At 48.8% G+C, this 14,181-nt stretch overlaps 1 protein-coding gene across 1 annotated transcript in view; it reads right to left on the bottom strand.

Annotated features, from left to right (window-relative positions):
- LOC139368504 (membrane-associated guanylate kinase, WW and PDZ domain-containing protein 3-like) overlaps nt 1–14,181 on the bottom strand; it is a 190,554-nt gene that overhangs the window by 3,440 nt on the left and 172,933 nt on the right. Inside the window, exons 9-22 of the mRNA XM_071107477.1 lie at nt 10,558–10,755; nt 8,870–9,144; nt 8,499–8,657; nt 8,065–8,230; nt 5,356–5,387; nt 4,299–4,503; nt 4,006–4,100; nt 3,576–3,768; nt 2,686–2,880; nt 2,176–2,361; nt 1,828–1,924; nt 961–1,036; nt 600–737; nt 158–296 (exon numbers count right to left, since the gene is read on the bottom strand). Coding sequence (XP_070963578.1) covers nt 158–296; nt 600–737; nt 961–1,036; nt 1,828–1,924; nt 2,176–2,361; nt 2,686–2,880; nt 3,576–3,768; nt 4,006–4,100; nt 4,299–4,503; nt 5,356–5,387; nt 8,065–8,230; nt 8,499–8,657; nt 8,870–9,144; nt 10,558–10,755 — 2,154 coding nt within the window. The remainder of the gene's footprint in view (nt 1–157; nt 297–599; nt 738–960; nt 1,037–1,827; nt 1,925–2,175; nt 2,362–2,685; nt 2,881–3,575; nt 3,769–4,005; nt 4,101–4,298; nt 4,504–5,355; nt 5,388–8,064; nt 8,231–8,498; nt 8,658–8,869; nt 9,145–10,557; nt 10,756–14,181) is intronic.

The raw sequence follows: 14,181 nt of genomic DNA, 5'->3' as shown, positions 1-14,181 counted from the left end.
GGTCAGTCTTCTATACGTATGTGTATCTTAAGCAGCAGCAAGTGTCTGAGGAGGCTGTGTGTCGAGTTTGGATTCTAATTCTCTGGTTGAGAACATGGTCACTCTTCCGTGTGTGTTTGAGTAGAGTATTCGTCCTATCGAGTCCGAGGTCACTCACTGGGGTCGGGGACCCGGCCCAGGCCAGGTCTGAGGAGCAGCAGGACCTTAGTGCCCCCAGCCTGGATCAGCTCGATGGCCCGGGTGTGTGTGATGCCTTGGGTGGGCTCGCCATTGATCTCCACGATCTGATCTCCAACCTGTGGTAACAACACACACACACACGACATGACACACATGACATCCCACAGGGATGGGTTAGGGGAGTGTTCAGCCGGGGTAGGTCGTCATTGTAAAATAATAATTAGTTCTTAACTGACTTGCCTAGTTAAATAAAGGTGCAATTAAAAAACATGACAGTAGAAACGGGTTAAACGAGTTAAAACTGGTTCTCGCTCACAGACGCCTTTCATCACACATGTAGTTTTGTACCCATTCTCATAGAACGAACAGAAGAAGCCCCCATTTATGAGAGCAAGTATTAACGCCCTGGGTTGACTCACGTGAATTCTGCCGTCTTTCAGCGCAGGGCCCTCCTCCGCCAGTCTCAGTATGAACAGGCCCATGTTGTACTCCTTCCCTCCCCGCAGACTGAAGCCAAACCCCCGCTGGCCTCGCTCCAGCTCCACGTGGAAACAGCCCTGATCCAGAGAAAATATACATCTCTACCACGTTCAATTCAGTTATTCGGCTAACGTTTAGCTATAATGTCATGATTATGTTGTAATAGATGTGTGATTGCAAGCTTGATGATATTCGGGTACCCAATGTCGCTGCCTCAAGGGTAGGAAAACAACCACAAACGCAGCAATAAACAACACACGGAAAGACACAGGGTTTGACCGTTTATCGCCATAGCCCCACCTGCTTGGGGCCCGAGGTGATGAGTTGTCCCAGCTCGCTGGGTGGGACGGACTTCAACTCCAGAGGGTCTTCATTCCTAAACAGTCACAGACAAAACATCACAGTGTCAGTGTTCTCTGCATCTACAGTACTGGACAGGTTTCGTCCTTCACAGGGTTCTGAGTGTCTCTTTCCCTCAGTGTGATTGTACAGCAGTGGGGTAAATTGTACACGCTGCAATTCTGCTGAAGAGACCAGCTGCTTGTTCTGTAAACTAAAGTAGCTGGCGCTTGCAGAGCTCATGACAATCAATTGTGGGAGCTGAGCGTCAGTGATATTAAAGAGTCCTTCTTAAAAAAAGTGTGCTTTCCCAGACTGCCTCTGTCTAACGGGGAGAGTTTACATACTTAAGAGTGCCGAGTCAACAGCCTCCCTCTCTTGCTCCCCTTACTTCCAGAGACCTGCCTGACCCTAGCCATGTGTTAGAGATTACCGAGAAGGAGGAAGGGTTTGACTTGATTAGAGAAGAGAAAAGGGAAATGAGGAGAGATCCAGGGTGAAACCACACAGTGAGCAGAGAGAGAGAGAGAGAGAGAGAGAGAGAGAGAGAGAGAGAGAGAGAGAGAGAGAGAGAGAGAGAGAGAGAGAGAGAGAGAGAGAGAGAGAGAGAGAGAGAGAGAGAGAGAGAGAACAGAGTTAGGGGAGGAGAGGGGAATTATCGGTCTGTAGTAATGGATTAAGTCTGACAGGTAATCTGGTTTAAACAGGAAGATAGATCAAAGACAGAGTGCAGGAAAACCACCCTCTGTTAATCCTTCTCTTTCCTCCTTTCCTCTTCAGGATGGGCCATGTAGCGGTGTGTGTGTGTGTGTGTGTCCACTCCTGTACCTGTCAGTGTGGCTGGCAGGCTGCTGGCCCACAGCTCTGTGCTGTGTTGCAGGGCTCTGCTTGGCTGAGCTGGTTTCAGATGCAGGACCACTATTCTCTAAAAGAACACATAGAAGACTTTCAGTATGGAATGTCATGCACACTAGCACTTCATCACCAGTCATCTCAACTCCGTACCATTCCTCTTTCCCTTCGAACAATATCAAAATAACAAAACAAAAAACGGGTAATGCGAGACTAACAAACTTCGTAGCTCTACAGTAAACATAAACAAAAAAAAGACTACAGACTCCCATTTCAAGTAGGACTCGATATCCCAGAGTTCCTTGTGTCTGTGGAAGTTCTTACCATCCTCCGGCACCACAGTGAGGGTGACAGTGTTGCCGGCCTCCTTGATGAGCTGGACGATGTCGTTGTGGGACAGTTCCACGATGGACTGGGAGTTGACAGCTGAGATACGGTCGCCCACCTTCAGCTGACCGTTGCGGTCCGTGGGGCTGCCCTCGATGATGCGGCCGATCTTGTGAGGGATAACTAAAGCGAGAGAGAGAGAGAGAGAACGAGATGACAATTTAGCTCAGCCCTGTCAGGTACAGTGCAGATGGTGCTTGTGAGGCAGTAATTGTTTTTCAATGTAGTACCAGCCGTACTGCAGCACAGCTTGCGGGACGCCACATAATTCTATGGCGCGTTATTTAAGTGTCAGCCATTGTTGCCAGAATGACGCAATTTACCACAATCTGCCACCATCTACCACAAACCGCCGCGGCGTAAGCTCCAAACTTTGAAAGGAAGAACCCCTGTAATCAGACTAGCCGAGCTGAACGGTCTATGATAGGGATTCTCTCCCTCTCTTACCTCCGGGAGGCGGCTTGTTCTTGGAGGTCAGGATTACGAAGCCGAAGCCTTCGTTGTCTTTGCGTTGCAGGGTGACGTTGTAGCACTCTGGGTGTTGGGGGGAGCTGGCCGTAGGGACCTCGATGCGGAGCAGCTTGGGAGAGCCGTTAACCAGGGCTGGAGCCACCTTTTGCTGACCACCACCAACGTCCTCCTCTGATCACGCACACACACACACACACACGCACGCACGCACGCACGCACGCACGCACGCACACACACACACAAGGATGGGTTCATTTGGGGAAGCTTACCGTTTACATTTGAATCACCTAATTTTGACATTGTTGATGGTCTCTCTCAGCCATTCGTATGAAAGCTCAAAGACAATAAGTGGTTTTATAATGCTCAGTTTATGCCACCACATTATCCCTTTAGGCTGATCCAATGCCGTTCCAGTGCTCATTTCAAAATGAACCCCACAATTACTGTACTGAAAGAGTCTGATGTGTGTACGGCATATCTGAACTGAGCACAGAATAGGAAATCAATATTTGGAGTGAAAATCTTTGTCAAGTCTGGATATCAACCGCAACGCGTCTATGATTGATGCTTCATTCTTCCAGTTCAACCACGTCTGTCATTACAATACATAAAATCCAAAAGCAATTTCAAAAGTGTTCTTTCTTGTCATTGAAGCTTATTTGTGTGTGTAAACAAAGCTGCGTACAGCAGGGGCTCCAGTCTGTCCATCCGTCAAGATATAACAGACCAGAACAGAACTCGTCTTGTTTCCCTGTTTGTTATGTAAATCATCTCCCACGACTGGATCTGACATCTACAGCACTTCTCACAGCGATCATCACTTTTAGAAGAGTTGCATAAACACACACACGCACACACACACACACCTGTGTGAGCGAGTTTCCTGCGGACTGTCAGCAGGACTTGTCCGTTGCGGGCAGCGTTGGTCATCAGCTCCAGCACCTGCTTGTGAGATCTGCCCTTTACTGGCACCCCGTCGATACACATGAGCTCATCACCTGCCCGCAGACGCCCGTCCTTCTCTGCCGCTCCCAGGGGTACGATGGCACCAATGTACACCTGAAGCCAGGGAACAAAGGAGGGCATGATGACATTTATCTAAGCCACTCAAACACAGGGGCATAACTTTAACCAGATTTAGAGCCAGTTTCCCAGATCCAGATTAAGCATACTCGTGGTCATTGGAGGTAACCCATTTAAACCACAAGGCTTAGTCTGGGTCCGGCTAAACAGCCCACAGTGTGCCCGGAGTCTTCATGCTGGTCGAACCAGCAGTCTCTCTGGGAGGGTACTTACGGGCTGATCTGGCCCCTCTCCTCCTAAAACGCGGAAACCAAAGCCCGACTCCTGGTTCCTCTTGATGAACACATCTAGGTCCTTGGTGTTGGGGGCTGGACGGGGAAAATGAGGGAAAGGAAGAGGACACATTGAATTCACCGCTGCTATAGAGGAACAGGCAAAGACCGAACACCTTCGATGTTCAGTACTCATGAGAACAGTGAGGGTTAAGAAGAGCGATGTGTGAGACTGGCACCCCGTCGATACACATGGGCTGTCGCGTAAGGAAATGGTATGTACTGTATACTCACGCTTGCTGTCCAGCAGGGCCTTGGACTTGAGGTAGAGTTGTGAGGGGTCGGGTTTGGGGGAGGCTGAGCGCATGGTGTTGGGGGGGAAGGGAAGGGGCTGGGGGGCCGGGGTCAGGGCTGGGTCTGCGGGGCTGAGGGTCTCGGTGCTGGTGGACATCTCCTTCTCCTGCCTCTCCTGCCTCTGCTGCGACATGGGAGCAGTGCACTGCAACACAACAAACCAGACGATTCAATTAAACTCTACATCACCTTTTTAAAAAAATGGCCCGTATAGCATCATCTACAACTCAAGACACGTCGGGGTAATAGTGCTGGATTTAGCAAGACAGGACATGTTCTTCTGTACTCTCAAACTACTCTTAGACGTTTTCCACTAGTGTCTGCAGTGCCGGCCTTTGTTAACACAGTCCCTCATAAAAGCTGTAGGGAAAAAAACTTCCACTGAGCCGGATTCTTCCATTTGGATGTATTATATCTCAATACAATTCTCTGTTGTTGACCCAGTAGACACGTATACTCTGTTGTAAAAGGCGGCACATCAGAACTGTTGAACATGGATTTACAGCTTAAAAACACTGTTACACAGTATAGCTACTACCAGCCAGGATGTTAAATAGCTGTTTGCCAGGAGCACATTCACCCATCCGAGTCAGCCGGCTGCCTCCAAAAATAATACCAGCGAGCGTGTGGCTCGCGAACAGCTCCCTGAATAATGTACGGCTCTCTACAGCAGACTGCTGTTGGTGGGGAATGAAACTAAGACAAAGTTATATCAGGGCTTGTTTTAATAATTCATCTGGGGTTTAAAAGCCCTGTGTTTCCATTTATGTTCCCAGACCCGCTCTACACTCTCTAGGTGAGTCCCAAATGGTACTATTCCCTACATGGTGCACTACTTTGACCAGAGCCCTATGGACCCTGGTCAAAGTAGCACACTACATAGGGAATAGGGCGCCATTTGGGACACACATCTCTGATTAGAATCCCCCGTAGAGGCCACGGGGAGAGTCTCTGGAAGAGAGGAGAAGGGTAATTAAAAGCATTTATTTGAACTTACAGGTTTTAGAGACTTCACAGGAGATGTCTGACCTGGGGAGAGAGAGGGAGAGAGAAAAACAACGTTATTAGACAGAAAGATGACTCAATACAGTATAATACCAATGTATTACGGAGGACAGGTTCCAGTGCCTTAGAGGGATGACTGGGTTAATGTGCTGGATGTGTGAAGTATAATAATCTCTCTCTACTTCTCTCTACTCTATTCCTCCTGCTCTGCTGTGGACACATCCTCTTTCATCTGCTTTAGTGCAGTGGTTCCCAAACGATGGGGCACGCCCTCTAAGGGGGGGGGGGGGGTGAGAGGGATCGGCAGGGCCGGACGGCGCAGGGGTCAGTCCGGCTTTCAAGTTGTAATAGCACAAGGTGCCATTTTCGAAATTGGGTAGTGCATCCTCAGTTTTCCTATTTTCCATCATTGTATACATTTATTTCTATATTTATAACTGGGCAGAAATGTCCAGATCAACTAGCCCATGTCAGCTGACATTTTTTAGCTAGGTTTCTTTTTTGGGAGTAATGTTCGAGTCACTGAAATATCACATGAACACACATGGCAAATTGTATAGAATAGCAGGAAATAAACTTGAAATGTTCTCTCCTCCAACAAGTTGGGGTGTGAACAGATTGTGTCATCTGTAGTGTTTGTGGCCATAGAAATAGACGTGGCGCGCGTGGGCACAGGATGTTCCCCAATGCTGGAAGGGGAGGGGCCATGACCGTAGCCCCATACATCCTCTCTCCCTGCTCTCCTCTCTGATACTAAAGCCAGGGAGATAATGGTTCAACTTAACCAGCTGGTGGCACTATTCTCAAACATCAGCATGGGAAGGATCTCTGATCTCAGCAGAGAAACAGACCGAGGGAAGAGGGATGAGAGAAGAGATATGACATTGTGCCTCGCCGTGGGTTAACCTTGTAATGTATTGTCCACACCTGCCACCACAAGTCAGACAGTCTATTCAGATAAGGGCTCAGCAGTTCACCCTCATTAAGAGAAGCACAGTCACCATGAAGGGATGACCCAGGGGTGTATATCCAGCTGTATGACACACAGCTAGTCACCACCTTTCATTGACCATGGGGAATGGTGACATTGATATTACTAGTACCACATAGGGCAAGCCCCAATACTGCACAGCGGAAGGAGCCTGGAGGCTTCTGAGTGTGTGGTGTGGTCAGCCGAGGAGACAAGTTCTTGTTCCCCCTCCCTGTGTCAGTGGTGGAGAGCTGATGTTACCCCCTGAGCATAGACCCAGGTTCTACACCTCAGCCCCTAGGTGATCTCAGAGGGAACTCTACAGTTAAACACCCGTCCTGATAACCCTGCCAGGCCAGGCAGTGGTCGGTCTCCTGCCAGGCCAGGCTGTGGTCGGTCTCCTGCCAGGCCAGGCTGTGGTCGGTCTCCTGCCAGGCCAGGCTGTGGTCGGTCTCCTGCCAGGCCAGGCAGTGGTCGGTCTCCTGCCAGGCCAGGCAGTGGTCGGTCTCCTGCCAGGCCAGGCAGTGGTCGGTCTCCTGCCAGGCCAGGCAGTGGTCGGTCTCCTGCCAGGGCCAGGCTGTGGTCGGTCTCCTGCCAGGGCCAGGCTGTGGTCGGTCTCCTGCCAGGCCAGGCAGTGGTCGGTCTCCTGCCAGGCCAGGCTGTGGTCGGTCTCCTGCCAGGCCAGGCTGTGGTCGTTCTCCTGCCAGGCCAGGCTGTGGTCGTTCTCTTGCCAGGCCAGGCTGTGGTCGGTCTCCTGCCAGGCCAGGCTGTGGTCGGTCTCCTACCGGACCAGGCTGTGGTCAGTCTCCTACCGGACCAGGCTGTGGTCTCCTGCTAGCCCCTCCATCAGTCCCCCCACATCCTTCCCTGGAGCAGTCAACAGCACAACCTGAATCTGCTCCCTCCCCCAGGCCTCCTCACAACAAACAAACTCTCTGGCTGAAAATACTGCATCTTGACTCCTTCAGAGCACTGGAGCACACGTCCCCAGGTGAACATGCTGCATCTTGACTCCTTCAGAGCACTGGAGCACGCGTCCCCAGGTGAACATGCTGCATCTTGACTCCTTAGCATTCCTCAGAGTATTGGAGCATATTTCTGTGGGTCAACACAAAGTACAGCATCTTGGCTATTGTAGTGCAGGCAAAACGGCAAGAGCTCTTCAGTTTATTCAGTGACAGCATCCTCTTTGAAGTGGTGAGCAGGGCCAATATCACTTTCCGTCGTCCAAAATGTCAGACTGCCTCTGTTAAGCTGTTTGCCACTGAATGCTTATCTAACTATCTGGCCAAACACTAGAGACACTTGAATCTAACTCCCACTAGCATCCACTCCTCCTCACCTTTCTGGTCAAGGTATCATATTCACAGCCCCACTATTACTGCTCTCTGAGCCTGCCTGCTTGTATGCAGAGGTGCAAATGGGAAATAGATAGTGGGATAGACGAGCATGAAATTGCTTTATTAAACGGTGGCTGGCTCTGGGGCTGGCCTCTGGGAGGGCCGGCTGCTGAGGAGCTGAACGGCCATCTAATTGACTTCCTCGAGGAACTTCTATTACTACAGTACGTATTCACAGCCGCACGACCCCGTCACACTAAAAAGTCATGACATCACTAATGTGGCAGTGTACAGTTTAGTCTCGCAGCTCCTCTGAATCCCAGTATGTTGACTGTGATGAAGGCACCACCTCCTATGCATCTCCCCCCCACCATCCCCCGCTCTCTCTCACCTCCCCTGAGTACCAGGACGTGGACCTCGCTGCCCACCGGCAGGTCTTTGAGGATGTCCACCACCTGGGCGTGGCTCAGTGTCTGGACGTTCTGACGGTTGATCTCCTTGATAACATCCCCCTTCAGCAGGCCACGGCACCACTGGGCATCCAGGATCATCTTCACCTGAAATGACATTCCAATAGGTTTCGATTGGATTGGATTCGGTTAAGCTATGTCACATTAGATTACCTTACTTATCCTCCGGAAAAAGGACATTCGGTAACTCTTAATTAACTTTTATAAAGTCTTTGCAACAGCTACTGCTACATAAGGCATTATTATAACAATCCGGCATACACGAGGCCAGCTATAGTGAAGTGTTGCCAGAATTCATTTTTCCAGACATAAAACAAAACCGACAACTCGTCACCCAGATATATATAAATGGTACCTTCTGGCCCAGGGGGCAGTCTGCGATGGCAAAGCCGAACCCTCCCGGCCCCTTCACCAGGGGCACGCCCACCAGCTCCGGCTGCAGCAGTGTGGGGTCTGGACCCTCAGGATAGTGGCGCCCCCCGTTGGTCATGGTTGGTACTGCAGTGGCGGTGGTCTGTCAATCAATCAACCCAAATCTATTTATAAAGCCCTTTTTTTTTTCTTTTTTTTCAGAAGTTGTCACAAAGTGCTTTAAGAGAAACCCAGCCTAGACCCCTAACAGCAATCAAAAACAGAAGTACAGTGGCCAGGAAAAATTCCCAAGAAGGAAGAATCCTAGAGAGGAACCCGGGATCAGCAGGATGGCCCATCTTCTTCTGACTGTACCTGTCTAGGAAGGGTGCCATCTGGGCTGGTGACGTAGTGGATGTCCTTGGTGTTGGAAGTGGAAGGTGACGGGCTGGCCTCGGGGGCCAGGGGCAGGGCGGTGGCTACATCCCCTGCGGCATCGTCACTCCCACCGGTGTCCTCAGGCAGGGGGTAGCCCCGACACAGCACCATGTCCACGTACTGGTTGACTGGGACAGACTGAAACAACTGAACCACATCGGCATGGGTCTTCCCCAGGACACACAAGCCATTGATGTCCACGATCACATCACCTGGTAGAGCGGAAGGAGAGGAGAAATAGGAGGGAAGATGTATCAGCATTGGGTACTGATGGGTACATTCCTAGAGCGCTGTGGTTTAGTCGTAACATAGTGACAAGGTCCAGAGAATAGAGTCAATTAAACCACAAGTCCGTTTGGATCACTTTGGTACAACGTGCACATTCCAAAGCACATTCAGGTCAAGAGCTGAAACGCGGTTCCTTGGAGTCCGCTCCACAGCTGCTCTGGGGTTGATGAACGAACAAGGAAGTACGGTACAGGATAACTCTATATCATTCCCCTCATCCTCCGTCATCCTAGCCTGGGTTTATTAGCTCAGCTGGTCCCAGACAGATCAATGAAGAGTAGGGGAATGTTCTCATCTCCAACCAACACAAACATCACTGCTGGCTAGCGGGGACTCTTCCCCCTTCCCCAACCCCCCCGAAGGAGCCACCCGACACAATCAATAGCTGTTGCTAACAAACACATCTAACATTTCGCTGTGTTATATAAATGAGCTGAACAAACCAAGATGGATCAACAGCCAATCACTGTCAGGGCAAACACGGGTAATTAAGCCCATACTTCACGCACACGCACGCACGCACCCTGAACGGTTCGAGTATGAGTCAGAGTTAAGGAACCCGAGTTAACGATTAAACTCAGAAATGAGATGGGACCGCTTCAGAGACCCAATGTCCAGATCAAATTACTCTCCATGCTCATTAAAATGGCACCACTCTGGCATCAATTACTGCCAGCGGCACACTTAGCCTGGACGGTTCAGCGACAGAGAAACGGACACGGATTGGAGAGCATCTTATTGCTGTATTATTAAGGAATCAAAATGTACATTTGGTCATCTAATCATTCTCGAGGACAGCGAGGGGTAACGACGTATGGGAGCATTTGTTCCCTTGCGGTTGTACATTTAGAACGCTGGGCAATAGCATTGTTATGGTTGTGACACAATACGGCGTACAGTGCTCCAATGCGTTATCGCAGGCAATAAACAACTCATTATAACTGCCACGCATCTGATGACACGGTCTATAGAATGAATATTCTCCTCAAGCATCCAATGAGCCACTGGCAGGTGTATATCACTAGTAGTAATGGTTGTTGACAGCATGGACTATATTCTGTACGTCACAACCTGATCCAAGATACATGACCACACTTCTAGATAAGCTCGTAAGAACCATAGGTACGCAAAGAAGCACAGCCAAGGGACCTATGAAATCTGAAATATATGGGCTCTTCAAATCAGGGCGCTCGCCATAACATGAACTGTTACCGACGTGGAGTTTTACTGTCAAGAGGCAGGGTGTGAACCCTGTACAGTCCATGAAGATGAACCTTGCTGGTGTGTGTGTGTGTGTAAGAGTCTGTATGTGTTCACACGCACGTTCCTACACTCACCGGAGGCCATCTTGTTGTCGTACGCGGCAGGGCCGTCTCGGAGCACGTTCTTCACCTGGAGGAACTCGTCATGGCGGTCGCCCCCGATGATGGTGAAGCCAAACCCCTGGGGGCTCTTCCTTAGAGCCGTCCTCAGGACGGAGCCCTGGAGATGGGCTGGGTCCCGCACAAAACCCCTCACACCCACAACAGGCTCATCTGATAGAGAGATGAGAGAGAGAGAGAGAGAGAGAGAGAGAGAGAGAGAGAGAGAGAGAGAGAGAGAGAGAGAGAGAGAGAGAGAGAGAGAGAGAGAGAGAGAGAGAGAGAGAGAGAGAGAGAGAGAGAGAGAGAGAGAGAGAGAGAGAGAGAGAGAGAGAGAGAGAGAGAGAGAGAGAGAGAGAGAGAGAGAGAGAGAGAGAGAGAGAGAGCGAAAGAGAGAATGGGAGGTGCACATTGTAGGAGGAAATACTATATCAGCAATTTAACGATAATTATTATGACTGTAATTCAGCTAATTGCTCTCAAATCTTATTGACTGATTGAAGTATTTCACTTGACAAATTAGTGACTATTAATTCCTTGTTTGTTTGTGGCATTATCATCACAAGGCCTGTCAGTGTTGTTCAGCTGCATTGATCTGACAGAGAAACCACGCTAGGCTAGCGCTAATCCACGATGACAGATGACAGTGACACATCTATGCCGCTACGCTTATTTTAGTCTAATATATCCGCATGGGACAACTGTATGTGTGTGTGTGTGTGTGTGTGTGTGGCAGACAGACACAGATGCGTGCTCACAGGCTGTTAGCCATCTGTCCCCTGCATCGTGTAGGCTATCGCCACGGTGACAAGACATCTGACAGCTGCACGTCACTCAGATGGTCACTAATTCGACCAACACTCAAATCACATATCAACAGTGTGTGGAGGTGTATAATCAAATACAACATTATAACTAACTCATCATGGCTCTGCCACAAAATTAGAAGAGACAATTGCTTTAAAAAATATATATTTTATGATTAGTTTGTCAGCCACCCATTAAAAAAATCATTACAGGCTTAAATAGATTAGTATGAATCCGAAAAGGTTTGACAGCAATACCCAAATAAAATCCAAGTCAGCTGGGAACAGGTTTTTGATGTCCCACTACCTTGGCATCGGGTCTATGAACTGACATATAAAACAACTATTGACACATAAATCCATTCATTTCAATTTAAACTATTATATAAAATACTTGCTACAGAAAGAATGCTCAATATACAGGGCATTGAACAGTCAGCAGATTCTGCCACGAGGAAAGAATAAATCAATAGAACACATTTTCTGGTACTGTCCATCGGTGGCTGTCTTTTGGAGTCAGGTCCAGGAATGGTTGTTATGTCCTAATATCAGGGTTCAGATGGACCTGCAAAATGTATTGTTAGGGGGATCTGAATAAACCATGATCAGTCAATGGGAAATATCATTATACTCTTGGGTAAAGTATTTACTATTAGGGCAATATCGATAAAAATGTCACAAATAGGAAGGTTCAGGACCCTCGTAAGACATCATAGTGAAATGGAGGGATGTTCTACAAGAGGAAATAGCATACTGGGAAAGATGGGTTCATCTGTGGAGATCGGTGAGTTGGAGTTCAAATCAGAATGAGTGGTGGATTAGCTGCTGTGTGTGAAAATCCAGCACTTGAAGAAAAAGATAATTAGGAATATTTGTATAATTATTTAACTACAAGTAAATAGCTGTAAGTAGCTGTAGAAGTATTGTTGTCCGTTAGTTTACTCCGATCAGGGTAGGGATGGTAGGGGGAAGAAAAGTATAGAGACATTTTTACAATAAATGTATATAAAAGGGGGATTACAAATGGTGCAAACAATTACATTGATAGAACCTACAATCTACACTATATATACAAAAGTATGGGGACACCGCTTCAAATTAGTGGATTGGGCTATTAAAGCCACACACGTTGCTGACAGGTGTATAAAATCGAGCAAACCGCCATGCAATCTCCATAGACAAACATTGGCAGTAGAATTACCTTACTGAAGAGCTCAGTGACTTTCAACGTGGCACCGTCATAGGACGCTACCTTTCCAACAAGTCAGTTCGTCAGCTTTCTGCCCTGCTAGAGCTGCCTCGGTCAACTATAAGGGATGTTGTTGTGAAGTGGAAACATCGAGGAGCAACAATGGCTCAGCCGCAAAGTGGTAGGCCACACAAGATCACAGAACGGGACCGGCGGGTGCTGAAGCACGTAGCCAGTAAAAATGGTTCGTCCTCGGTTGCAACACTCACTGCTGAGTTCCAAACTGCCACTGGAAGCAACGTCAGCACAATAACTGTTCGTCTGGAGCTTCATGAACTGGGTTTCCATGGTTGAGCAGCTACACAAGCCTAAGATCACCATGCACAATGCCAAGTGGTGTAAAGCTCAATGTCGTTGGGCCCCCATCTGTCAGTCCGATGGACGAATCTGGGTTTGGTGGATGCCAGGAGAACGCTACCTGCCCCAATGCATAGTGCCAACTGTAAAGTTTGGTGGAGGAGGAATAATGCTCTGGGGCTATTTTTCATGGTTTGGGCTAGCCCCTTAGTTCCAGTGAAGGGAAATCTTAATTCTACAGCATACAATGACATCCTAGATGATTCTGTGCTTCCAACTTTGTGGCAACAGTTTGGAGAAGGCCCTTTCCTGTTTCAGCATGACAATTCCCCCGTGCACAAAGCGAGGTCCACACAGAAATGGTTGTTTCGAGATCGGTGTGGAAGAACTTGACTGGCCTGAACAGAGCCCTGACCTCAACCCCATCGAACAGCTTTGGGATAAATTGGAACGCAGACCGCGAGCCGGGCCTTATCGCCCAACATCCACACCAAGTGCCCGACCTCTCTAATGCTTGTGGTTGAATGGAAGCAAGCAAATATATCTGAGGAACCACCATAACATGGAGGCAAACAGAAAGAGAGCTAACCTCAGTCACGACAAATTTCAGCTCTCACCATGTGACTGAGACAGGGTGACAGGGGGATGGAGAGAGATAGGAGGGAGAGAGAGAAAGGGAGAGAGAGAGAGCGAGGGAGCTAAATAAATGGACTGAAAGTGATAGACACACAGTGGATAGATACAGAGGATAATCAGATGTGGCCTCAGTCATTTATAACCCCTGACCTTGGTTTCCATTGGGAGAGTTATGGGCTGTGTCCCCCTTTAATGTTGCTACACCCACTGGCGGATGGATGGATCGAGGAGAGGTGGGGGTATCAATCTCATTAGGAGGGGTAAAGATATACACCCCTCCCCTCCTCCACTACCCGCCATGTCCTCTACCCGTCAATGTGTCATGGGATTTTGATTTGCATAATTGGATTTTCAGCGCTCTGAGAAAACAGATTATGCTGAGTGTGATTAACATGACATTCTCACACACCAGCAGTGTCACTGAGCTGTTTGTGTGTGAGGATATGTGTGTGTGTGGAGGAGTTAAGGGGGTGCTACATAGACATGTTTACATAGCCCTGATTATGTCAAGGTAACACAAAGGGATGGCCTATTTCTCAGGCAGGCAGGCAAGGCCGCTCGCTGTGATTCTACGAAATGCCATACAGAGAGGATTGTCAACGAAGGGTAATG

Source organism: Oncorhynchus clarkii, chromosome 16 (genome assembly GCF_045791955.1).
Source record: "Oncorhynchus clarkii lewisi isolate Uvic-CL-2024 chromosome 16, UVic_Ocla_1.0, whole genome shotgun sequence".
Taxonomy (NCBI): domain Eukaryota; kingdom Metazoa; phylum Chordata; class Actinopteri; order Salmoniformes; family Salmonidae; genus Oncorhynchus; species Oncorhynchus clarkii.
Note: the sequence above shows the minus strand (reverse complement) of the source record. Positions and strands in the feature narration are given on the sequence as shown.